Source organism: Chiloscyllium punctatum, chromosome 8 (genome assembly GCF_047496795.1).
Source record: "Chiloscyllium punctatum isolate Juve2018m chromosome 8, sChiPun1.3, whole genome shotgun sequence".
Lineage (NCBI taxonomy): Eukaryota > Metazoa > Chordata > Chondrichthyes > Orectolobiformes > Hemiscylliidae > Chiloscyllium > Chiloscyllium punctatum.
This window is the reverse complement of record NC_092746.1, coordinates 114,519,423-114,542,739: the sequence shown is the minus strand read 5'-3', so window position 1 is coordinate 114,542,739 and position 23,317 is coordinate 114,519,423. Positions and strand designations below refer to the sequence as shown.

General features: G+C 42.5%; 1 protein-coding gene across 2 annotated transcripts in view; it reads right to left on the bottom strand.

Annotated features, from left to right (window-relative positions):
• Positions 1 to 23,317, bottom strand: part of obscnb (obscurin, cytoskeletal calmodulin and titin-interacting RhoGEF b) — an 802,448-nt gene that overhangs the window by 605,775 nt on the left and 173,356 nt on the right. For both annotated transcript variants that reach the window (XM_072576281.1, XM_072576282.1), the window contains 3 exons: positions 14,266 to 14,427; positions 8,127 to 8,231; positions 7,113 to 7,379 (listed from right to left, as the gene is read on the bottom strand). In XM_072576281.1, coding sequence (XP_072432382.1) covers positions 7,113 to 7,379; positions 8,127 to 8,231; positions 14,266 to 14,427 — 534 coding nt within the window. The remainder of the gene's footprint in view (positions 1 to 7,112; positions 7,380 to 8,126; positions 8,232 to 14,265; positions 14,428 to 23,317) is intronic.

Sequence of the window (23,317 nt, the reverse complement as noted above, 5' to 3'; positions counted from 1 at the left end):
TAAACAGGCAAAATCTTCCTTTATGGAGTCTAGTTATGGTGTTAGAGGCTATGTTAGAAGTCATCATTTCTGCTCAGGACTGGTGTGGAGATACTGGCGCTGGACTGGGGTGTAGAAAGTCAAAGTCACATGTCACCAGGTTATGGTCCAACAGGTTTATTTAAAATCACAAGTCAGAAACGCTGTTCCTTCGTCAAAGCTCCAAAATCTTGTGATTTCAATTAAACCTTTTGGATTATAACGTGGTGTCATGTGACTTCTGACTCTGCTCAGGACTGATGGAGGTTTTCAGTTCAATACTAATGCACATGAACTGTTTTGCTAATTGAGCAGAAAACCTTATTGGTAAACCTCAGGAAGTTCTCACGTACGTGACATTCTATCGTCAAAAGATTCAGTCACCATCTCTGAAGACCACTCAAACAGCATCTAAGTCCTGCAAGCCTGCAGCATCACTGGAGCCTATGTTGGGCACCCTTAATACTAACAATCCCAGACTTGGCTCACACTAAAAGGAGCTTTATAGTGTAGCAGAGTAAGGGATACCTTAAGTATTTAGGGTTCTTAATGACCTGGCGAGTGGAAGTGCTATGTCCTCTAGTGGGTCAATCCAGAACAAGGGCGCTGATTTACAATTCTACATTGCCCTTCAGAACAGAGATGTCTGTGACCTTGGAATGCCAACTCAGAAGGTAGAAGACAGAAAAAGGCAACAAGTAACATCAGGCAGAATGCAGGGGAACTGGGAACCATGCTCTGGAGTCCTCAATTGTCTCCTCTTTCTTGGAGACAAGGTCCATAACAATGTTTCTGTCCAGGTGTCTATGATTTCATTCATATATAATGTCATGTGTACACTCATGCAAAATTATCACAAAGGCCAGGTTTGTCCACACAGTTTGATGCTTAACTGTTCAAGAACAATTTTGCTTTTATTTGATTAATACGAATGTAGTAACTGTTGTAATCCAGTAAATGTTTTATTATGCAAGTTGGAGCTTCAGTCCTTTGGTACATTAATGTGAATTTAATTAAGAACGCAGAGCCTATAAAAATCCAAATTCTCAGCCAGTGGTTAGAAATGTAGGCATTTTCCATGAACTTGATTTATCCAGAACCAGGGGTCACAGTTCATGGATACAGAGTAAGCCACTTAGGATTGAGAAGAGGAGAAACATCTTAACCCAGAGAGTGGTGAGCCTAGGGGAAATCTCTGCCATGGAAAGCAGTTAAAGTCAAAACACCAAATGATTTCAAGAGAATTTAAATAAACCTCTTGGGGCTAAAGGGATTAAAGGGTATGGGGAGAAAGCAGGAATAGGGCATTGAGAGAGATGATGAGCCATGATCGCACTGAATGGCACAGCAGACTTGAAGTGCTATATAATTAATCACAGGATCGGCACATTGAAAATAGAAAATTATTCATTATTCAAAACAATAGTGCAAACCTTTTCTCCCAAAGTTCTACTCCAAAGTTTTCTCCCAAAGAGGAAGCAGTGGGCTCTCAGCCAGCTGGTTACCAAAAAGAATAATATAAAAGCAAACACATTTTGCTACCCTAATTGGCCTTCACTGCCTTTCAATAAAACTTTCACATGCCTGTATGCCTTGGTTTCATAAAGTCTGTGAGCATCATGTTAGACACAAGTGAGGTCCCGGAGGACTGGAGGCTGGCAAATGTTTTGTTCTTATTCAAGAAGGACTTTAAAGAAAAACCTGGGAACTACAGACCAGTAAACTTAACATCTGTGGTGGATAAGTTACTTGAGAAGATTCTGAGGGAAAAGATATACATGCATTTGGAAAGACAAGGTTTGCTTAGGAGTAGTCGACATTACTTTATGAGTGGGAGATGATGCCTCACAATTTGTTGAAGCTCTTTGATGAAATGACCAGGAAGGTTGATGACAGCAGAGCAGTAGATGCAGTCTGTATGGATTTCAGTACGGCCTTTGATAATGTTCCACATGGTAGGCTGCCCTGGAAGGTTAGATCGCATGGAATAAAGGAGGAGCTGGCATACTGGATACACAATTGGCTTGACGGTAGAATGCAGAGGGTAATAGTGTAAGGATGCTTGTCAGACTGAAGGCTTGTGATTAGTGGAGTGCCGCAGGGGTTGGTGTTGGGCCCATTACTGTTTGTTATCTGTATTGATGATTTGGATAAGAATGTACAAATAATGATTAGTAAGTTTGCAGATGACACTGGAATAGGCGGTATCGTAGACAGTGAGGAAGGTTATCCCCTTAATCAACTGGAAAAGTGGGCTGAGAAGGGGACTGTGAGGTCTTGCGTTTTGGAAAGTCAAATTAAGGTAGGAGTTTCATGGTGAATAGTAGGGCCTTAAGGACTGTATTGGAACGGGGAGACTTGGAGTTCAGGTGCACAGTTTTCTAAAAGTGGTATCACAGTTAGACAGAGCAGTGAAGAAGACTTTTGACACACTGGCCTTCATCAGTTAGGGCACTGAGTATAGAAGTTGGGAAATTATACTGCAGTTGTATAGGACATTAGTGAGGCCACCCTTGGAGAATTGTGTTCAGTTTTGGTCGTGTTGCTATAGAAAGGATGTTGTTATTAAACTGGAAAAAAATGCAGAAGGCATTTATAAGGATGTTGCCAAGTCCCAAAAGTCTGAGTTGGAGGGAGAGATTGGACAAGCTAGTACTTTTTTGCATTAGCACGTAGGAGACTGAGGGTGTATCTTAATGAAGTGTATAAGATCTGAGAAGCATGGAGAGGATGAATGCACTCTTTTTTTTCCCCAGGTTTGGGGAATCATGGATACGAGGGCATCAGTTTAAGGTTAGAGGGGAAAGAATAAAAGGGAACTTGATGGGCAACGTTTTTACACAAAGGGTTGTATGAATATGGAATGAGCTATCACCAGAACTGGTTGAGGTGGGTACCTTAATAACATTTAAAAGACATCTGGACAAATAAATGGATAGGAAAGGTTTAGAAGGATATGGGGGAGCACAGCAGGTCAGGCAGCACCTGAGGAGCAGGAAAATCAATGTTTCGGGTAAAAGCCCTTCATCAGGAAATTAGCATGGATGGACATTTTCGTCTGCATGGACCAGTTTGGGCCAAAGGGCCTGTCTCAATCTTTATGACCCTCTAAATTCCTGGTCTATATCACAATCATGGTAGGTAAGGACAAAGGAACCCCTATTGCTTTTTTGGGACTGAAGGGAGGAATTGAGGACGGAAGTGCGGAATATGGGTTGAAGGCTCTATCAACAACAGAGCTGAGGACCCGTCAGTTGAGGAAGAAAGTGGATATTTCTGAGGTTCCTTTGTTGAAGTTGGCCTCATCAAAACATATGCAACGGAGACAGGGGAAGTGGAAGAATGGAATGGAGTCGTTAAAGGAAGCAAGAATGTATCGTCCAGGTGGCTTTGGGAGATACTGGGTTTATTAGTAGATATTAGTGGCCAGTCCATCACCAGAAAGGGAACAGAGATGTCAAAGAAGGGAAGGGAGGAGTCAGAGATAAACCAGGTGAAAGTGAGGGCAGGGTGGAAATTGGAAGCGAAGTCCTGGACTTTAACCCTGTTCTTTAGTTGACTGTAGTTGTTACAAGCAGTGTCATTTGAAGTGACTCAACTGTCACAATTCCAACTCCTCTTTGGAGCATGCCTCGGGTAGGATTGGCATGAGACCTACAGTGGAAATAAAACAGCAAGGACTAGGTCAGTGCTTGCTAAGCAGCAATCTGATCTGATTGCCTCTTCAGTCTAAAGTTTACATTCTAGTCCACACTGACAGTCACCTCCAAATGGCTGTAAGTCTAATCGTTCCCCATGACCCAAGCAAGATGGTCCTTTGTGTCAAAGATAAACGATTATCACCAATTAAACATCCTCAAATCCATTCAAATCCAAGAGGACAATGTGGTTAAACAACTTCACCAGCTCCAGCAATACAGAAATTGAGTCCTTCTCTTCAACTTGCTTTCACTCATAAATCTCCACGCTTCAGGCTTTATTCCTGATGAAGGGCTTTTTCCCGAAACGTCGATTTCGAAGCTCCTTGGATGCTGCCTGAACTGCTTTGCTCTTCCAGCACCACTAATCCAGAATCTGGTTTCCAGCATCTGCAGTCATTGTTTTTATATCGTTGATCTTAACGCTACTGCAAATCCTCTTGCAAGGATGCCTGCCTTGAAGAAGTTTTCCTCCTCTCTCTACAAGAATCTCAGGGAGTCCCTCTCCCACTGCAACTCCCAGGTCATTTCCTCTTCCCTGAAGCTCTTCAACCATGTCGTGAAACAAACTCGTTACCACAGCCACATTTGCTTCCTCAGTGCCTGCCTCCGCAACCAACTCATCCCACACGGACTCCGGACCACCTTTAAATCAGCAGAGTTCGGACCCGAACAGGACAAACAGTACAGACTACAGATTCAAAAACACCAGCAACAGTTCTCCTTCAAGATCCTCTGCTCCACGCTTGCAGCAGTGCGCCGGCACCTAACCTCTCTACAGTCAGCCCTGCCTCAGCTGAGGGCCACACTCTCTCAGAATTGCAAAGGACCCACTCTGTACTACATCCTCAGGAGAATTCATACTCTCAACAAACAGTATTTCAATTCCATCTCAAACATCAAAAACTGTAAGTACAACAAACTTTTATCTACTCACCTCCATAACCAGCGCTCCTCAAACATTCCAGAAGATTCCCCTGGCCTCGGAATCCATTCCGCCTCCCTGACCTATCACCTTCATCCCCTCCCCCACTCACCCATTGTACTCTATGCTACTTTCTCCCCACACCCACCCTCCTCTTGCTTATCTCTCCACACTTCAGGCTCACTGCCTTTATTCTTGATGAAGGGCTTTTGCCCAAAACGTCGATTTTGAAGCTCCTTAGATGCTGGCTGAACTGCTGTGCTCTTCCAGCACCACTAATCCAGAACCTCTGCTGTAGCTGTGTAAGACTACTGCTATCCCCAAAAATCCTTGACAGTACCTCAAAAACCAACTGCAAATTGCTTTGAATATCAGTAGCTTGTCCCACTGTTTCCTGATGGGCTTTCCCACCTTGAAGTTCCATCACAAGCGCTACCTCCTTACTTGCATCGAGGGCTCTGAATGTCATTACTAGCTGCGTAATCTCATTGAGTCTTCGGTCACCAGATCGTAAGGACTTTGTTCTTCCTTGAATCTAATCAGCTTCCTACACATTAGCAAAGGGAATTTTGAACAAGGGTATTGCTTAATTCCTCCATATTAATGAGAGTATGCATGTGGGGAGCCTTTGTCCAGGTTTGTTCCAAGGGTCTACAATTTCTTCTGCCAATGTCTGAGCTTCAAATGAGCAGCTTCAGTCTCCTGGCAGTCTCAACTCCTCCACTATCTGCTCCATCTTTAAGGTCTTTTCAACTTCGTCCAGCATGACTTGATGCTTGTCCCGTGGAATTCTGATGACTACAGCAGAAATGTAACATGAGATGTGAACTCACAATGCCCCAAACAGAATGAAGGAAATTAAGGTTAAACCTGTAGTGATTGAAATGAAGTCATCCAGCTAGATCTCACAGAATATGAGTTCCCTGACTGGGGCTGTACATCCAATTCAGACAGTCCTGGCTCACAGAGAAAAGGAAGAGTGTCAAAGATTCTGGCATTCTGATAGATGACTCTGAAGAGGCAGTACTGGAGTCAAAGACTCTTCATGTGTAAACAAAGGGTGACTTCTGCTGGGTACCGGCCTCTTTGGAGTTACTTCAAAGGAGAGACTGTATGTACACAAATCAAACATTTAGTAGAGGAAATCCTTTGTTTGTTTCCTTCTTCCCATGAGGTCTCTGTCCCCAAAAAAGACACACTTCTGATGAAGAGCTCATGCTCGAAACATCGACTTGCCTGCTCCTCAGATGCTGCCTGACCGGCTGAGCTTTTCCAGCACCATACTTTTTAACGCTGATCTCCAGCATCTGTAGTCCTCATTTTCTCCCAAAAAATACAACCTTCCTCCAGAGGCGGTCCATTCAACTGCTTCCGTGTCCGGTGCTTTCCCTCACTGGCACCAACTACTGTAGGATATTCTTAATATACTGTCTCTATCAAGCTGCTTATTAGTATTTTTAGATCACCTTTGATGTCAGTTTTGTGTACCTGCACCATAGGATTTGAAAAAATTGAAGATAAATTATAGCAACTAAGCAGGACACCTGAGCAGAGGTCAGCCCCTCAGTTTGTTTCTTTTATTTCTCTCTCTTTTCTCTTTTTTCCTTTTTCTTCATACCTCCCATCCTCAGATGGTAATGGTAATGTCCAGGGTGAAAGCAGACTCCTAGCTTTCCCTCAATCTCCCAGCCTCAGCATGGACACGAACTCCCAGCATCAGCATGGATTCATACACCCAGCCTCAGCATGGAGTCAGACTCCTGGTCTCAGTATGATCTCGACTCCCAGCCTCAGTGCGGATTTGACTCCCAGCCTCAATGTGGACATGACTCCCGGTCTCGAGGTGAAGTCCAGCGTGGTCTGGGTTAGAAGGACTCTTAGTCTGAACTCTTACTTCTCTATTTTCCTAATTTATTTCTGGACTTTTTATTTCTTATTTTTCTAATATTTTTCCCTAAGAATTTGTAATTATAAATCTGTACCAAGGTACGTTGGTACCTAAGATGCCATTGTAAGTGGTGATTTATAAACTCTTCAGTGTATTCTTGTGAATGCATATGATAATAAAGCTAATTCCAATTCTAAATTAATCTTATGCGTTCTGATTCCCCTTCTAGGAGCAGAGGCTATCTACTGCTGACTTTCTTACAAGCAAAATGGTACATAAATGAGAGGAATCTGAATAGACAATCTAGAGAGAAAAGAAATGAGCTGGACTTAACAATATCTGAATTTCACATTAGTCAGATATCAGTACTATTAACTTAAAAGAATGGTTGCCGATCCAGGTATTGCACTTGCCATCAAAATAGATTACTTATTTTCATTAAGAAGATTAATATTTGTTTCAATATTAGCACATTACTAACTCCACAGAAAACATAAACTGCACTATTTAAAACTTGTTTCTCGGCTTCACTCTTAGTATTGGCAAAACATTGCAAAATTAACACTTCTAAAAATTTTATTACCTTCAACATATAGCATTGCTGTGGTTCTGTCATCATTTGCATCACATATGTAACTGCCTTCATCTTCAAAAGCAACGTTATTAATTATGAGCTTTCTGTACACATCTTCACTCACAATCTCATATTTTTTACTAGGATGAATCCCTTTGCCTTTGTGATACCATTTGACAACAGCATTTGGCCTAGAAACCTTGCATTCAAAAATGACACGATGTTTTTCAATGCCAATCTTCTCTTTTAAGGGTTTCACAATTTTAACTGGCAATTCTGAAACAAATACAAGAATAACTGTTTGCATTTGTATAAAACAAAAAAAAAGTACTCGGGGTCAATATTAATAATCATTACTAGACATTGCTAATTACAGTATTAAACTTCAGTCACTTTGACAGAGAAGCACAATTGGATGAAATAATTATTCATCACTTCCATTGTACAGTTACAAGATTTTATTTTTGAAACGACTTTGTCATGTAACAGTATTTTGTAAATAAGTATGTTTATAATGCTATTCCCACTGAAACAGAGCCCACTAACACTTGACTTAATTTAGAGTATAAAATGGATTATAAAGAGCCAGTAGCTGATTTTATATACCAACTTTCTTACACAATCTTTTTCATTGACTTGCTGCTGCTCATTTTATGCTGTTTGGAAGGCAAATTTGTTCTTCTTTCCTTTCACAGAATATTGTCCCAATTTAAATACAAAAATCACAGAATGAGCAATGATTATCTGACTTTGCTTTCAATTATTAATGATACTTCTTAAATCTCATCCACATACATAAAAATACAACCAAGTAAGGGAATACATTAATGGTTTTGTAGTTAAACAATATAAACAACTCGTGAAACCAGTAGTTACTTTTAATATGTTTGCCATTCGTACTGTGGCAATTTCACAATCCAACTCTCTAGACATAATCCCATGTTTGCAAGCAACACTAAGGGAGCACCGAAATATTTGTTGCCATATTCTTCAAATCTATGAAGTGCCTCCTAAAATTCTTACCTTTAACCCGTAGGAAAGCTGTGGAAGTTGCACTTTCAGCAACAAACTTGATCTCAGCAGCATCTACAGTTTTTACAGATTTAAATAGCAGAATATGGGTCCTTCCTGTATGTAAAACATTTTGTTATGATATATATTAATACTATGAAATAAAGTGCATATTTTTAAAACAGATTTTCTAACACATCCCTTTCCAATGCTTGAACTTCTTTATGCTATTATTGTTCAAAACTGCAGACAAAAAAAAACTATAAAATTCTATAAGGCCTAGAAAGGTTAGATGCAGGGAAGATGCTTCCAATGGTGGGCAGTGTTCACAGCCAGTTTCAGGAAAAGGGGTAAAACCTTTTGGATTGAGAGAAGGAGGAAGTTCTTCACCCAGAGAGTAGTTAATCTGTGAAACTCACTATCAGAGGAAGTGGTTGAGGCCAAAACATTATTGACTTCAAGTAAGAGGCAGCTCTTGTGGCTAAAGGGACCAAAGGATATGGGGGAAGGACAGAAATAGGGTATCCAGCTCGACAATCAGTCATGATCATAATGAATGGCAAAGCAGGGTCGAGGGTTTGAATGACCTACTCCTGCTCCTTTCTTCTATGTTTCTATGTAAGAACACACTTGCTGTGAGATAATCTCTTATTTTTAATTGATCTTAGTTAAAATAAATTGCAGCATGTGATTGTTTATGTCACTTCAACAAAGGACAAAAATTGTTTCCGAGACTAAGCAAGCAAATGCATTTGGCACATTAAAGGATGCACTGGACAGCATACAAAGTTGATGCGCAGCAGATAAGATTAAATATGAGGGGAAGCTAGCCGGTAATATTAGGAAAGATTGCAAGAGTTTCTTTAGATACATAAAGGGCAAAAGTGGACAGTGGGCTGTTGGAAAATGATGCTGGAGAAATAGTAATGGGAAACAAAGAAATGGTGGAGGAACTGAATAAGTACTCAGTGTCAGTCTTCACAGTGGATGACACAAGTAACATCTCAAAAATTCAACACAGTCACAGGGGCAGAGATGAGTACGGTGGCCATCACCACGGAGACTGTTAGCTGAAGAAACAGAGGAGGCTTTAGTAGTGATCTTTCAGGTATCACTGGAGTCGGGGAGGGATCCCATAAAACTGGAAAATCGTCAATGTACCACACCTCCTCCACCCCCGTTTAAGAAAGGAGCAATGTAAATGACAGGGTTCATTGTGAAGGATGAGATTTCTAAATACTTGGAAAAGCATGGTAAAATAGGGAAAAGTCAGCATGGTTTTATCAAGGGCAGATCATGCCTAACAAATCTGTTGGAATTCTTTAAGGAGGTAACAAGCAGGTTCGACCAAGGCGAACCAATGGATGTTATCTAGCTGGACTTTCAGAAGGCCGTAGATAAGGTGCCGCGCAGGAGACTGCTGAGTGAGATAAGGGCCCATGGTGTTAGAAGTAAGGTATCAGCATGGATATAAGACTAGCTGTCTGGCAGAAGGCAGACAGTGGGGATAAAAGGATCCTTCACAGGATGGAAGCCGGTGACTAGTGGTGTTCACACGGGTCAGTGTTGGGACCACAGCTTTTCACTTTATACATTAATGATCTGGATGAAGGAACTGAGAGCATTCTGACTAAGTTTGCAGATGATACAAAAATAGGTGGAGGGACAGGTAGTAATGAGGAGGCGGGAGGCTGCAGACAGATTTTGAGAAGTTGGGACAGTGAGCAGAGAAGTGACAGAATGAAATACAATGTGAGAAAATATGAGGTCATGCACTTTAGTAGGAAGAATAGAGGCATGAATGATTTTCTAAATGGGGAGAAAATTCAGAAATTTGAAGAACAAAGGGACTCTTAAGGTAAACTTGTGGGTTGAATCGGCAGTTAGGAAAGCAAATACGATGTTGTCATTCATCTCCATAGGACAATCAGAACTACCAGGAAAACAGAAGTTTACTGAAGAAGGAAATCAGGAGGGCGAAAAAGGGGCACGAGATAGCTTGGCTGAGAAGATTAGGGTGATTCAAAAGAGGTACTTTAAGTATACTAAAGGAGAAAGAATAACTAGAGAGAGAAGAGGACTCTTCAAGGACTGAAGTGGACATATAAGTGTAGAACCACAGGAGGTAGGCAAGGCCCTCATTGAATATTTCTCCTCTGTGTTTACCATGAAGAAAAGTATGATGACTTGGGGTCTTGGGGAAGTTAGTGGTAATATCTTAGGAACAGTCCATATCACAGTAGTGAAGGTGTTGGATGTATTAGAATGTATGAAGATGGATAAATCTCCTGGTCCTGACCAGATATATCTAAGAATACTGCAAGTGGCTAGAGAAGATATTGCAGAGGCCATGGCTGAGTTTTTCCATCATCCGTATCCATGGCTAGCAAATGTTGTGCCCTTATTCAAGAAGGGCTGCAAAGAAAAACCTGGGAATTATAGACCAGTAAGCTTAACATCTGTGATGGGTAAATTTATGAGAAGATTCTGAGAGTAAACCTATATATGCATTTGAAAAGACAGGATTTGATTAGGAGTAGTCAGCATGGCTTTGTGAGTTGGAGATCATGCCTCACAAATTTGTTAGAGTTCTTTGATAAAGTGACCAGGAAGGTTGATGAGGGCAAGATGGTAAACATCGTTTATATGGATTTCAGTAAGGCCTTTGATAAGGTTCCGCAGTGTCACGGGGTTGTAATGATATAGTAAACAAATTTAGATTAAGTCTTGCATCTTTAAGGATGGGATATGCTGGTTTAGGCTCTTTAATATATAAGTTTGAAAACTTTTCAGTTACATTCTCAAGGTGGCTTCAGTTTATCTAACAATAGGTGTTATCTTAGGTCAGACAATGTATTAAAGGTGTGAACTTAAAGTCTGTCCCAATGTTGAGTCAGTTTTATTCTGAAAGTTGGACTTTCAGAATCCTACATGGATTTATTCAGTTTTTGTGCAAAATAAGATGTACTTCTGCAACCACAGATCCACTCCATAAATTTATATGTGTGCACACGCAGGAGAGACCGAGTGGGTGTGTGTATGTGAGTGTGTGCTGTCGGTGTGAGTGCATATCAAAGTGTGTGTTTGCGTGTGTGTAAGCTTGGTCAAGTATGTGTGTGAGTGTGATGGGGTATAAGCCTGTGAGAGGGTGTGTGCGTGAGTGTGAGTGTAGAAAGTGCATATGGTATGCATGAGAGAGAGTTTGCTTGAGAGAGTATGTGTGTGTGCGTGTGTGTGCGTGTGTGGAGAGGCTGGAATTGACATTGGGTCCCCGCCCATGCTGCCTCTTGGAGTTCAGGTTCATTGTTCCCTGAAAGTGGTCACAAATAGACAGGGCAGTGAAGAAGGCTTTTGGCACACAGGCCTTCATCAGTCAGGGCACTAAGTTAAGAAGTTGTAAAGTAATGGTGCAGTTATACAGTATGTCGGTGAGGCCACACTTGGAGTATTTGTGTTCAGTTTGGTCACCTTACTATAGGAAGGATGTTACTAAACTGGAAAGAGTGCAGAAGAAATTTATAAGGATGTTGCCTGGACTAAATGGTCTGAGTTATAGGGAGAGGTTGGACAAGCTAGGACATTTTTCTTTAGAGCATAGGAGTCTTGGGGGACCTTATACAGGTATGTAAGATCATGAGAATCATGGGGAGAGTGAATACATTGTCTTTTTCCCAGGGTTGGGGAATCAAGGACTAGAGGGCATCAGTTTTAGGTTGGGGGAAAAGAATAAGAGGGAACCTAAAGGGTAACATTTTTACACAGAGAGTGGTACACGTATGGAATGAGCTGCTAGGGGAAGTAGTTGAGGCAAGTACATCAATAACATTTAAAAGGGCATGGATAGGAAAGGATATGGGTCAAATGCAGGAAAATGGGGTTAGCATGGGCAGGTATTTTGGTCAGCATGGACCAGTTTGGGCCAAATGGCTTGTGTTCATGCTGTAGGACTCTATGACTGGAATATAAAAGCAGGGATGTACGCCTAGGCTTTATAAGGCTCTAATAGACCACATTTAGAGTTTTGTGAGCAATTTTGGGCCCTATACCTCAGGAGAGATGTATTGGCCATGGAGCAGGTCCAGAGGAGGTTCATGAAAATGATCCCAAGAATGATAGGGTTAACATATGAGGAACATTTGAGGACTCTGGGATGACACTCGATGAAGTTTAGAAGGATGATGAAGCAATCTCATTGAAACTTACAGAATACTAAACGGGGAGAAAGCGAGGACTGCAGATGCTGGAGATCAGAGCTGAAAAATGTGGTGCTGGAAAAGCGCAGCAGGTCAGGCAGCTGAAAAATGTGTTGCTGGACAAGCGCAGCAGATCAGGCTTTTTCAGCAACACAGTTTTCAGCTCAGAATACTAAACGGCCTGGACAAAATGATGTTGGGAAAATGTTTCCACTGGCAGGAGAGAAGAGAACCTGAGGATACAGCATTAGAGTAAAAGGAAGACCCTTCAGAACGGAGATAAGGAGAAACCTCTTTAGTAATAGAGTGGTGAATCTGTGGAATTCATTGCCACAGAAGGCTGTGGAGGCCAAGTCACTGAGTATATTTAAAACAGGGATAGATAATTTGTTGATTGCCAAGGGGATCAAAGGTTACAGGGAGAAAGCAGGAAAATGGCACTAAAAAACCTATCAGCCATGATTGATTGGCAGAGCAGGCTCGCTAGGCCGAATGGCCTTATTTCTGCTCCTATGTCTTATGATCTTATGGGTCTTATATCATAAGTTATACTTAGGTAAAAAGACTGGGCAAAAATCAAAGCTTTTCATTTTGCACATACCACAACAGAATAGCAAGAATAACAAATTTGTAATGTATAAGAAGAGAGTCTTTAATGGTTGGCAAAAGAACTCTGATTAATCGAGCTGTTGCCATGGAGAATGCACCAAGCGTTTATCTAAATTCAAACCAGTCTTGACTCAGTAATGTGAAGGGATGGTGATATAATTCCGAGACGGAGTAGTGTGAACTGGACAGAAACCTTTAGGTGATGGTTTTCCTATGTATTTCTTGTCCTGATCCTCCTAATTGTGGGAGGGCTTCAATCAATGGCAAACAATGCCCAAGCATGATGAATTCATTAGACATCTGAGATGGGTGTGCCTGCTGGAGCTAACCATTTGTCCCTGCTTTCAACACTGCTACTCTAACCTCCCTATGAGGCCCTCTCTCAAACAACACTTACACTTGTTCTGAGTCCTGCAAGATCCTGAGACTCCAAAGCTGCTTTTCTGCCAGGAGCCACAGCTTCCTCCACAGCACTGTGAGTCACAAGACTACTGGCCTCTGATTAGTTGGCAATTCTTGCTGGGCAGAACTTTTCTTGGCCTTACCACTGGCTGATAGGGGCTTGATGGGCCAGCCTTGGAAGAGGCCACCTGAGTCACACTCTTGTTCTATAATTTGCAATTATGACCCCCTATTCCTCATCAAGATAGAACTCAATCATGAAGGTGATAGTCGATATGCCAAGCAAGCAGGCTGCTTTATCCTGGATAGTGTTCAATTTCTTGTGAATAGTTACAGCCACATTCATCTAAGCAATCTGGGTCCTTGAGTTGTAAATCCTTTCACAGGAAGAACCATTTTCTCCAACCAGATAATTTTGAATGCAGCAACCAAATCTTATCTCAACCTTTTTTCCCTCTCCAAGGATAATAGCTCCAGTTTTCATTTTATTTACGTAATCCATTCTTTTATTGCTCATGGGATGTGAGTATTGCTGGCCACCAATTATTCCCAATTGTCTTGAGGACAGTTAAGAGTCAACAACATTGCTGTAGGTCTAGAGTCCAGATCAGGTAAGAATGGCAGTTTTCTTCATTAAAGGGCATTAGTGAATCAGATGGGTTTTTCCCAAATATCAACAATGGATTCATGGTCATCATTAGACTTTTAATCCTAGACTTGCACTGAATTCAAATTTCACCATCTGCCATGGTGGGTTTCAAACCCGGACCCCAGGACATCATCTGGATCTCTGGATTAACAGTTCAGTGATAATACCACTGGGCCATCACTTCCCCTCTTGTATCTCTTACTTTCTTCTGAACCTTTTTTTTGAAATGTTCATTTGGATAATAACAAATCCTAATATTATTTATGAAATCCAATTAAATAATAATAAAAATATCTACCTTCCTGACGAATTTTTACATTGTCACCAGCCCTGATTTTTACACCGTTCTTAAACCATTGAAAATCCACTTCATCATGTGAAATTTCACATAAGAAGGCAGCACTCTCCTGTTCAATAACTTCAAGGTCTTCCAACGGCCTTACTATCTTGATGTCACGAGCTGAAAAACATGAAGAAATCAAAAAGTCAAAACAACACCTATTTTAAAGAGTGTACATTTCTATATGCATGTATTTGTCTAAATAACAGCACTGAATGCATAGATGAAGTAACTAAATGGGTGAAGCATTCTAAAACACCCTGAAGTCATGAAAGGCACTATTTACTTGCAAGTTCACTGCATTTTTAAAATTTATTCAGGGAATGTAGATTCTATTGGCAAGGCTAGCATTTATTTCCATCCCAAACTAATCTTAAGAAGGTAGTGAATTTGAAATTCTTGAACCACTGCAATCAGTTTGGTATAGGTACACCCACAATGCTATTAGGAAGAAAGCTCCAGAATTTTGACCTGGCAACATTGAAGAAACACAATATATTTTCAAGTCAGGTGGGTGAATGGCTTGGACAGGAACTTTCATTGGTGGTGTTCCCACGTGTTTAATGCTCCAGTACTTGTAGATAATGGTGATCATTGGTTTGGAAAGCGCTAAAGAGCTTTTATGTATTTCTGAAATGAATCTTGCATCTAATACACTGATGTTACTTGGTGATCATATATTAACTTACCTCATCTAAGTCATTAACACACTTTGTAAATAACTGTGGCCCCACCCCTGACCAATGTGGCCCTCTATCAGTTGCAGGTTGCCATCCTGAAAAATGGCCCCATCATCCTAACTCTGTATGTTCTATTAGTTAGCTAACCCTCTATCCATGTTAAGATATTACCTCCAACATCACAGATTCTTTTCTTATTTAGCAACCTAACAAGCAGTACCTTGTGAAATGCTTTTTGGTAATGCAAATATACCACATGCACTAGTTCCCTTTTATCTATATTATTTGTTTAGTCCTCAAGAATTCTAATACATTTGTTAGACATTGTTTCCCCTTCATGAAGCCATGGCAGCTCTGCAGGTTTATATTATGTATTTCTAAGTACTCTGCTATTACATTCTTCACAACAGACTCTTAAACATTTTCCTAACTATTGTTAAGCTAACTGGCCAAGAGTTATCATTTTTGTTTCCCTCCATGTTCAAATGAGGGTGTTGCGTTATGAGTTTTCTAATCCTCTGGGACTTCTCCAACATCTAAGGATTCTTGGAAAGTTACTACCAGTGCATTCACTATCTCTACAGACTTTTAATATGTTAGGATGCAATCCATTAGGCTCAGGGGCTTATCAGTCTTTAGCCCCATTAATTCCTAAGTAATTTTTCTCTAGTGATAGTTATTATATTTACTTATTCTTCCCTTTTAGTTCCTTGGTTACTTAATACTTTTGTAATGCTGTCAGTATCTTCTACCGTGAAGACCGATGCAAAGTTTTTATTCAAAGCCTCTGCCATTTCCTGGTGCCTCGTTATTATGTCCCCAGGCCCATTCTCTGAGGGGCCTATGTTTACCTTGACGTCACTCTTTCTTTTTATATATATTAAAAATCTCTTACTGTCAAAATTGATATTAACCGTTAGTTTGCCATCAAAATTATTTTCTCCCTAATATCTTTTCAGTCACCTTTTGATTTTTTTAAAACTTCCCTAATTCTCTGGTTTACCAGTAATCTTTGCCACATTTAATTGTTTTTTTTCTTTCAATTTGATACTATCCTTAATTTCCTTGGATAATCATGGCTGGTTTATCCACTTCCTAGAATATTTCTTCCTCTCTGGGATATGCCTTTTTTGTGAGTCATGAACTACTTTCTTAAATATCTGTCACCGTTCAACAACTGTCTTTTCTGCCAAATATCTGCCCATTGTTTCTGCCCTCATTCATTTTAATTACCCCTATTTATGTTTAGCACAGTTGGTTTTGAACCAAACACAGTCTCAAACTGAATGTTAAATTCTACCACATTATAGTGACAATGACATACCCTTGATTCATAAGGTCTATACAGCACCAGACAGTGAGAGAATATTTAACTGAATTCACTTAGTATATGTGCACCTGTACCCAAATAAAACATAAGTCAATTCAGATTATGAGTTCCGACATGTTTCCATCACAAGGGATTATTGCACAAGGCAGCATTTAAAGCAGATTACTTGGTAAATTCCACAGATGTGCAAAGGTCGACAGACTATCACCATCATACGATGAGACACATTGAGCAATCTCTTGGCAGGGTGGAGAACAAAGCGCCTGGGATCAGCAAAAGGTACTCAGGCGATCAGGTGTCAGCCTTGAAAAGAGAAATTCAACTGCAAAAGCATCAAACAATTCCTTTCAAGACTGTCCTAATTTGAATGGAGGCATCTAAATGGTGAGAAAATTAATATACTTTCTAAATGGTGAGAAAATTAATAAAGCCAAAGCACAAAGGGATCTGGGAGTGCTAGTCGAGGATTCTCTAAAGGTAAACATGCAGGTTGAGTCTGTGATTAAGAAAGCGAATGCTTATCTCAAGAGGGTTGGAATATAAAAGCAGAGATGTACTACTAAGACTTTATAAAGCTCTGGTTAGGCCCCATTTGGAGTACTGTGTCCAGTTTTGGTCCCCACACCTCAGGAAGGACATACTGGCACTGGAACGTGTCCAGCGGAGATTCACACGGATGATCCCCGGAATGACAGGTCCAGCATATGAGGAACGGCTGAGGATACTGGGATTGTATTCGTTGGAGTTTAGAAGATTAAGGGGAGATCTAATAGAGACGTACAAAATAATACATGGCTTTGAAAAGGTGGATGCTAGGAAATTGTTTCTGTTAGGCGAGGAGACTAGGACCCGTGGACACAGCCTTAGAATTAGAGGGGGTCGTTTCAGAACAGAAATGCGGAGACATTTCTTCAGCCAGAGAGTGGTGGGCCTGTGGAATTCATTGCCACGGAGTGCAGTGGAAGCCGGGACGCTAAATGTCTTCAAAGCCGAGATTGATAGGTTCTTGTTGTCTAGAGGGATTAAGGGCTACGGGGAGAATGCTGGCAAGTGGAGCTGAAATGCGCATCAGCCATGATTGAATGGCGGAGTGGATTCGATGGGCCGAATGGCCTTACTTCCACTCCTATGTCTTATGGTCTTATGATCTCACCATCTCTGAGTGTCACCAGAGCATCATTCAGCTGTGGTGATAGACACAGGTGTGTAGAACTTTATACTTATCAGGGATCTCCAGGCCTCAAACATTAAGAAAGTTAAGTTCAAGGATTTCCCAAGCTGTGAATGAGCAAGGTCAGCAGCCTGTCTCCACTTAAGCAGAAAGCACAGAAGGAGCAACACATAGCAGCACACAGAAGAGTTTTAGGATAACCACCTAGCTGCACTCAAGAGTCGATGGGATTACTTCTTTCTTGATACATGAAGCCTTGAATATATTTGGAACTATTAAATTTCTGATGTAATAATGCATGTGTCCTCCTTGCATTTCTTGTTGGGGGATGGGGTAAGCAGCCATTCAACTTCAAGAGCATTCTGACTCAATCAAAGGATTTAACATGTAGTCGAACAAACAAAATGAGGTTCAGCCATTCTCCATGGCACAGAATTCATCCTAATTGAGACTAGGAAATTATAGATTTAATAAACGAGATATTATTAGGCTGCAGTGTGTTGAAGGTTAATTGGATTGAATGGAGCTGTCAGTGAGGATCACGTAAACCTTACCGAATGATGACCATTGGGTATCCAAAATTATCTCTCGTGTTTCTCAGCATTCTGCACGTTATTATCATTTTCTGCATCTCCACAGGCTAGCAGAGGCATCATGCTAAATGATACCCTTGTTGTTCAGTTCTACCCTCCTCTGGAATGTTAGGTTGCAGAGGACACAACACACCATAATCACATGGAAGACTGCAGATCCACATAGTGTATAGCTCAATCACAATGATCTAAGAATTGTACAGAATGGAAAGGCGGCCAAGTGGATCTCACTGACTATACAATCCTTCATTAAGATTGTTAACCTGGGCCCATTAGGGAGCCCTGGCTGATAGATATGAACAGGAGATTCAGAGACCTCTCCATTCTAGGGACTGGCTCTGAGCTTGCTGGTCAGAACCTAAGAACTGAGCACATAGCAAGAGGCATAGGCAAGAGGCCTATGTCAGGTATAGACAGGAGAGATCTAGTGAATCCTTAGAAGACTATAAAGGAAAATAGCCCCAGCCTATTCAGCCTCTCCCTATAGCTCAAATCCTCCAACGCTGGCAACATCCTTGTAAATCTTTTCTGAACCCTTTCAAGTTTCACAGCATCCTTCTGATAGGAAGGAGACCAAAATTGCACGCAATATTCCAAAAGTGGCCTAACCAATGTCCTGTACAGTTGCAGCATGGCCTCCCAACTCTTGTACTCAATACTCTGACCAATAAAGGAAAGAATGCCAAACGCCTTCTTCACTATCCTATCTACCTATGACTGTATTTTCAAGAAACTATAAACCTGCACTCCAAGGTCTCTTTGTTCAGCAACACTCCCTAAGACCTTACCATTAAGTGTACAAATTCTGCTAAGATTTGCTTTTCCAAAATGCAACACCTCACATTTATCTAAATTAAACTACCTTCGTTTAGATCAGAGTGGTGCTGGAAAAGCACAGCAGGTCAGTCAGCATCCGAGGAGTAGGAAAATCATCGTTTCGGGCAAAAGCCTTTCATCAGGAATATGAAGGACTTTTGCCCAAAACGTCGATTTTCCTGCTCCTTGGATGCTGCCTGACCTGCTGTGCTTTTCCAGCACCACTCTGATCTAAACTCTAATTTCCAGCATCTGCAGTCCTCACTTTTGCTTAAATTCCACCTAGCATCCAAGGAGCAGGAGAATCAACGTTTCGGGCATAAGCCTTTCTTCAGGAATGAGGAAAGTGTGCCAAGCAGGCTAAGATAAAAGATAGGGACGAGGGACTTGGGGGAGGAGCGTTGGAAATGCGATAGGTGGAAGGAGGTTAAGGTGAGGGTGTTAGGCCGGCGTGGGGGTGGGGACGGAGAGGTCAGGAAGAAGATTGCAGATTAGGAAGGTGGTGCTGAGTTCGAGGGTTGGAACTGAGACAAGGTGGGGGGAGGGGAAATGAGGAAACTGGAGAAATCTGAGTTCATCCCTTGTGGTTGGAGAGTTCCTAGACGGAAGATGAGGCGCTCTTCCTCCAGCCTGTTGTGTTGCTATGGTCTGGCGGTGGAGGAGTCGAAGGACCTGCATGTCCTTGATGGAGTGGGAAGGGGAGTTGAAGTGTTGAGCCACGGGGTGGTTGGGTTGGTTGGTCCGGGTGTCCCAGAGGTGTTCTCTGATAGAGGCAGCTATGCCTGCCTCTTCGTAGGATATGTGGAACAGTCCATCTTCCGCAGCTACACTGGCACCATCCCCCACCTTTTCCTCTGCATCGATGACTGTATTGGCACTGCCTCGTGCTCCCACGAGGTGGTTGAACAGTTCATCCACTTTACCAACACCTTCCACCTCGACCTCAAATTTACCTGGACCGTCTCAGACTCATCCCTCCCCTTCCTAGACCTCTCCATTTCTATCTCAGGTGACCGAATCAACACGGACATTTACTATTAACCAACCGACTCCCACTGCTACCTAGACTACACCTCCTCCCACCCTGCCCCCTGTAAAAACGCCACCCCATATTCCCAATTCCTTCGTCTCCGCCGCATCTGCTCCCAGGAGGACCAGTTCCATTACTGAACAACCCAGATGGCCTCCTTCTTCAAAGACCGCAATTTCCCCCCAGACGTGATTGACAATACTCTCCACCGCATCTCCTCCACTTCCCGCTCCTCCGCCCTTGAGCCCCGCCCCTCCAATCGCCACCAGGACAGAACCCCACTGGTCCTCACCTACCACACCACCAACCTCCATATACATTGTATCATCCATCATCATTTCCGCCACCTCCAAACGGACCCCACCACCAGGGATATATTCCCCTCCCCTCCCCTATCAGCATTCCAAAAAGACCACTCCCTCCGTGACTGCCTCGTTAGGTCCATACCCCCCGCCAACCCAACCTCCACTCCCGGGACCTTCCCCTGCAACCACAAGAAATGCAAAACCTGCGCCCATATCTCCCCCCTTACTTCCCTCCAAGGCCCCAAGGGACACTTCCATATCCACCACAAATTCGCCTGCACCTTCACACACATCATTTACTGCATCCGCTGCACCCGATGTGGCCTCCTCTATATTGGGGAGACAGGCCGCCTACTTGCGGAACGTTTCAGAGAACACCTCTGGGACACCCGGACCAACCAACCCAATCACCCCTTGGCTCAACACTACAACTCCCCTTCCCGCTCCATCAAGAACATGCAGGTCCTTAGACTCCTCCATCACCAGACCATAGCAACATGACGGCTGGAGGAAGAGCGCCTCATCTTCCGCCTAGGAACTCTCCAACCACAAGGGATGAACTCAGATTCCTCCAGTTTCCTCATTTCCCCTCCCCCCACCTTGTCTCAGTCCCAACCCTCGAACTCAGCACCACCTTCCTAACGTGCAATCTTCTTCCTGACCTCCCCGCCCCCACCCCCACTCTGGCCTATCACCCTCACCTTAACCTCCTTCCAACTATTGCATTTCCAATGCCCCTCCCCCAGTCCCTCCTCCCTACCTTTTATCTTAGCCTGCTGGACACACTTTCCTCATTCCTGAAGATGGGCTCATGCACGAAATGTCGATTCTCCTGCTCCTTGGATGCTGCCTGACCTGCTGCGCTTTTCCAGCAACACATTTTCAGCTCTGATCTCCCGCATCTGCAGTCCTCACTTTCTCCTTAAACTCCACCTACCCTTACTCATAACATTGGCCCATCTGATCTAGATCCCGTTGTATTCTGAGGCAACCTCCTTTACTGTCCACTACTCCTCCAACTTTGGTGTCATGTGCATACTTACAACTACACCTCCTTTGTTCACATTCAAATGATTTATAAAAATGACGAAAAGTAGTGGACCCAGCACTGATCCTTGTGGCACACCACTGGTCACAGGCCTCCAGTCTCAAAACAAACCCTCCACCACCACTCTCTGTCTTCTACCTTTGAGTCAGTTCTGTATCCAAATGACTAATTCAGCCTGTTCCATGAGATCTAACCCTGCTAAACAGTCTCCCGTGAGGAACCTTGTCGAACACCTTAATGAAGTCCAGATAGATCACATCCACCACCCTGCCCTCATCAATCCTCTTTTTTACTTCATCAAAAAACCCAATAAAGTTTGTGATACATGATTTCCCTTGCACAGAGCCATGCTGACTATCCCTAATCAGTCCTTTCCTTTCCAAATACATGTAAATCCTGTCCCTCAGGATTCCCTCCAACAACTTGTCAACCACTTATGTCAGACACACTGGTTTATAGTTCCCTGGCTTTTCTTTACCACCTTTCTTGAATAGTGGCACCACATTAGCCAAACTCCAGTCTTCTGGCTCCTTACCTGCAGCTTTCGATGATACAAATATTTCAGCAAGGGGCCCAGCAATTACTTCCCTAGGTTTACACAGAGTTCTGGGGTATACCTGATCAGGAACTGTGGATTTATCCACTTTTATGTGTTTCAAGACATTCAGCACCTCCTCCTCTGGATTATGGAAATTTTTCAAGATATCACCATCAATTTCCCCACATTCTGTATCTTCCATGTCCTTCTCCACAGTAAACATAGATGCAAAATACTCTTTTATAGCAAGAGGCCTATGTGTGGAGAAACAGCAAGATATTGTTTCGAGTCTAGATGACTCTTCATCAGAGCTGATGTGAAGCGTGGAGAGGGCAGCATTTATACAATAGTGTGGGGTGGGGTGCTAGGGTAGAAAGGGTGTTGATAGTGCAGTTTAAGTGATCAAAATGTAAGAATGACAAAATAATAATGTGTCTAACTGTAAAACTGGAAAGAACAGATGGTCCCACTGGAGTAGGGGGAAGGGACAGCAAAGAGGAAAAGGAAGGAATGAGTTCACAAGCTGAAGGTATTGTACTCAATATTGAGTCCAGAAGGTTGTAATGAATGTAGTCTATGATTTTTCATTATGTTGGCTGCTTTCCCAAGGTAGCGAGAAGTATAGAGGGAGTCAATGGTTGGAAGATTGGCTTGCAAGATGGACTGGGCTGTGTTCATAACACTCTGTAGACCCTTACAGTCCTGGGCAGACCAATTGCCATACCAAAGCTGAAGATGTGTTGCTGGAAAAGCGCAGCAGGTCAGGCAGCATCCAAGGAGCAGGAGAATCGACGTTTCGGGCATGCCCGAAACGTCAATTCTCCTGCTCCTTGGATGCTGCCTGACCTGCTGCACTTTGCCAGCAACACATTTTCAGCTCTGATCTCCAGCATCTGCAGTCCTCACTTTCTCCAATTGCCATACCAAGCCAAGATTCATCCAGATAGAATGCTTTCTATAGTGCATTTATAAAAATTGGTTTGAGTCTTTAAACACGTCAAATCTCCTCAGCCTCCTTAGGAAGTAGAGGCATTGTTGTGCTTTCTTGACTATCACATCAATATGGTTGGACCAGGACAGATTGTTGGTGATCATCATGCCTATGAACTTGATGCTCTCGATCATCTCCACCTCAGTCCCACTAATGTAATGTAGATAGGGGCATGCCTTCCATCTTGCTTACTTAAATCAGTGGTTAGCTCTTTTGTTTTGCTGACGTTGAAGAAGAGATTGTCATCTTTCCACCACACCATCAAACACTATCTCTTTCCTGTATTCTGTCTCGTCATTATTCGCGATCCGGCCTGCAACACTGGTGTTGTCAGCAGCCTTTTAGATACGGTTTAGATTAAATTTGGCCAAACAGTCATACGTGTACTGAGATTATACTAAGGGGCTGAGTATGCAGCCTCAGGGGGCAATGGTATTGTTGCCTATTCTCACTGATTGAGATGTATGGGGCAGGAAGTCGAGGATCCAGTTGCAGAGGGTGGAGCAGA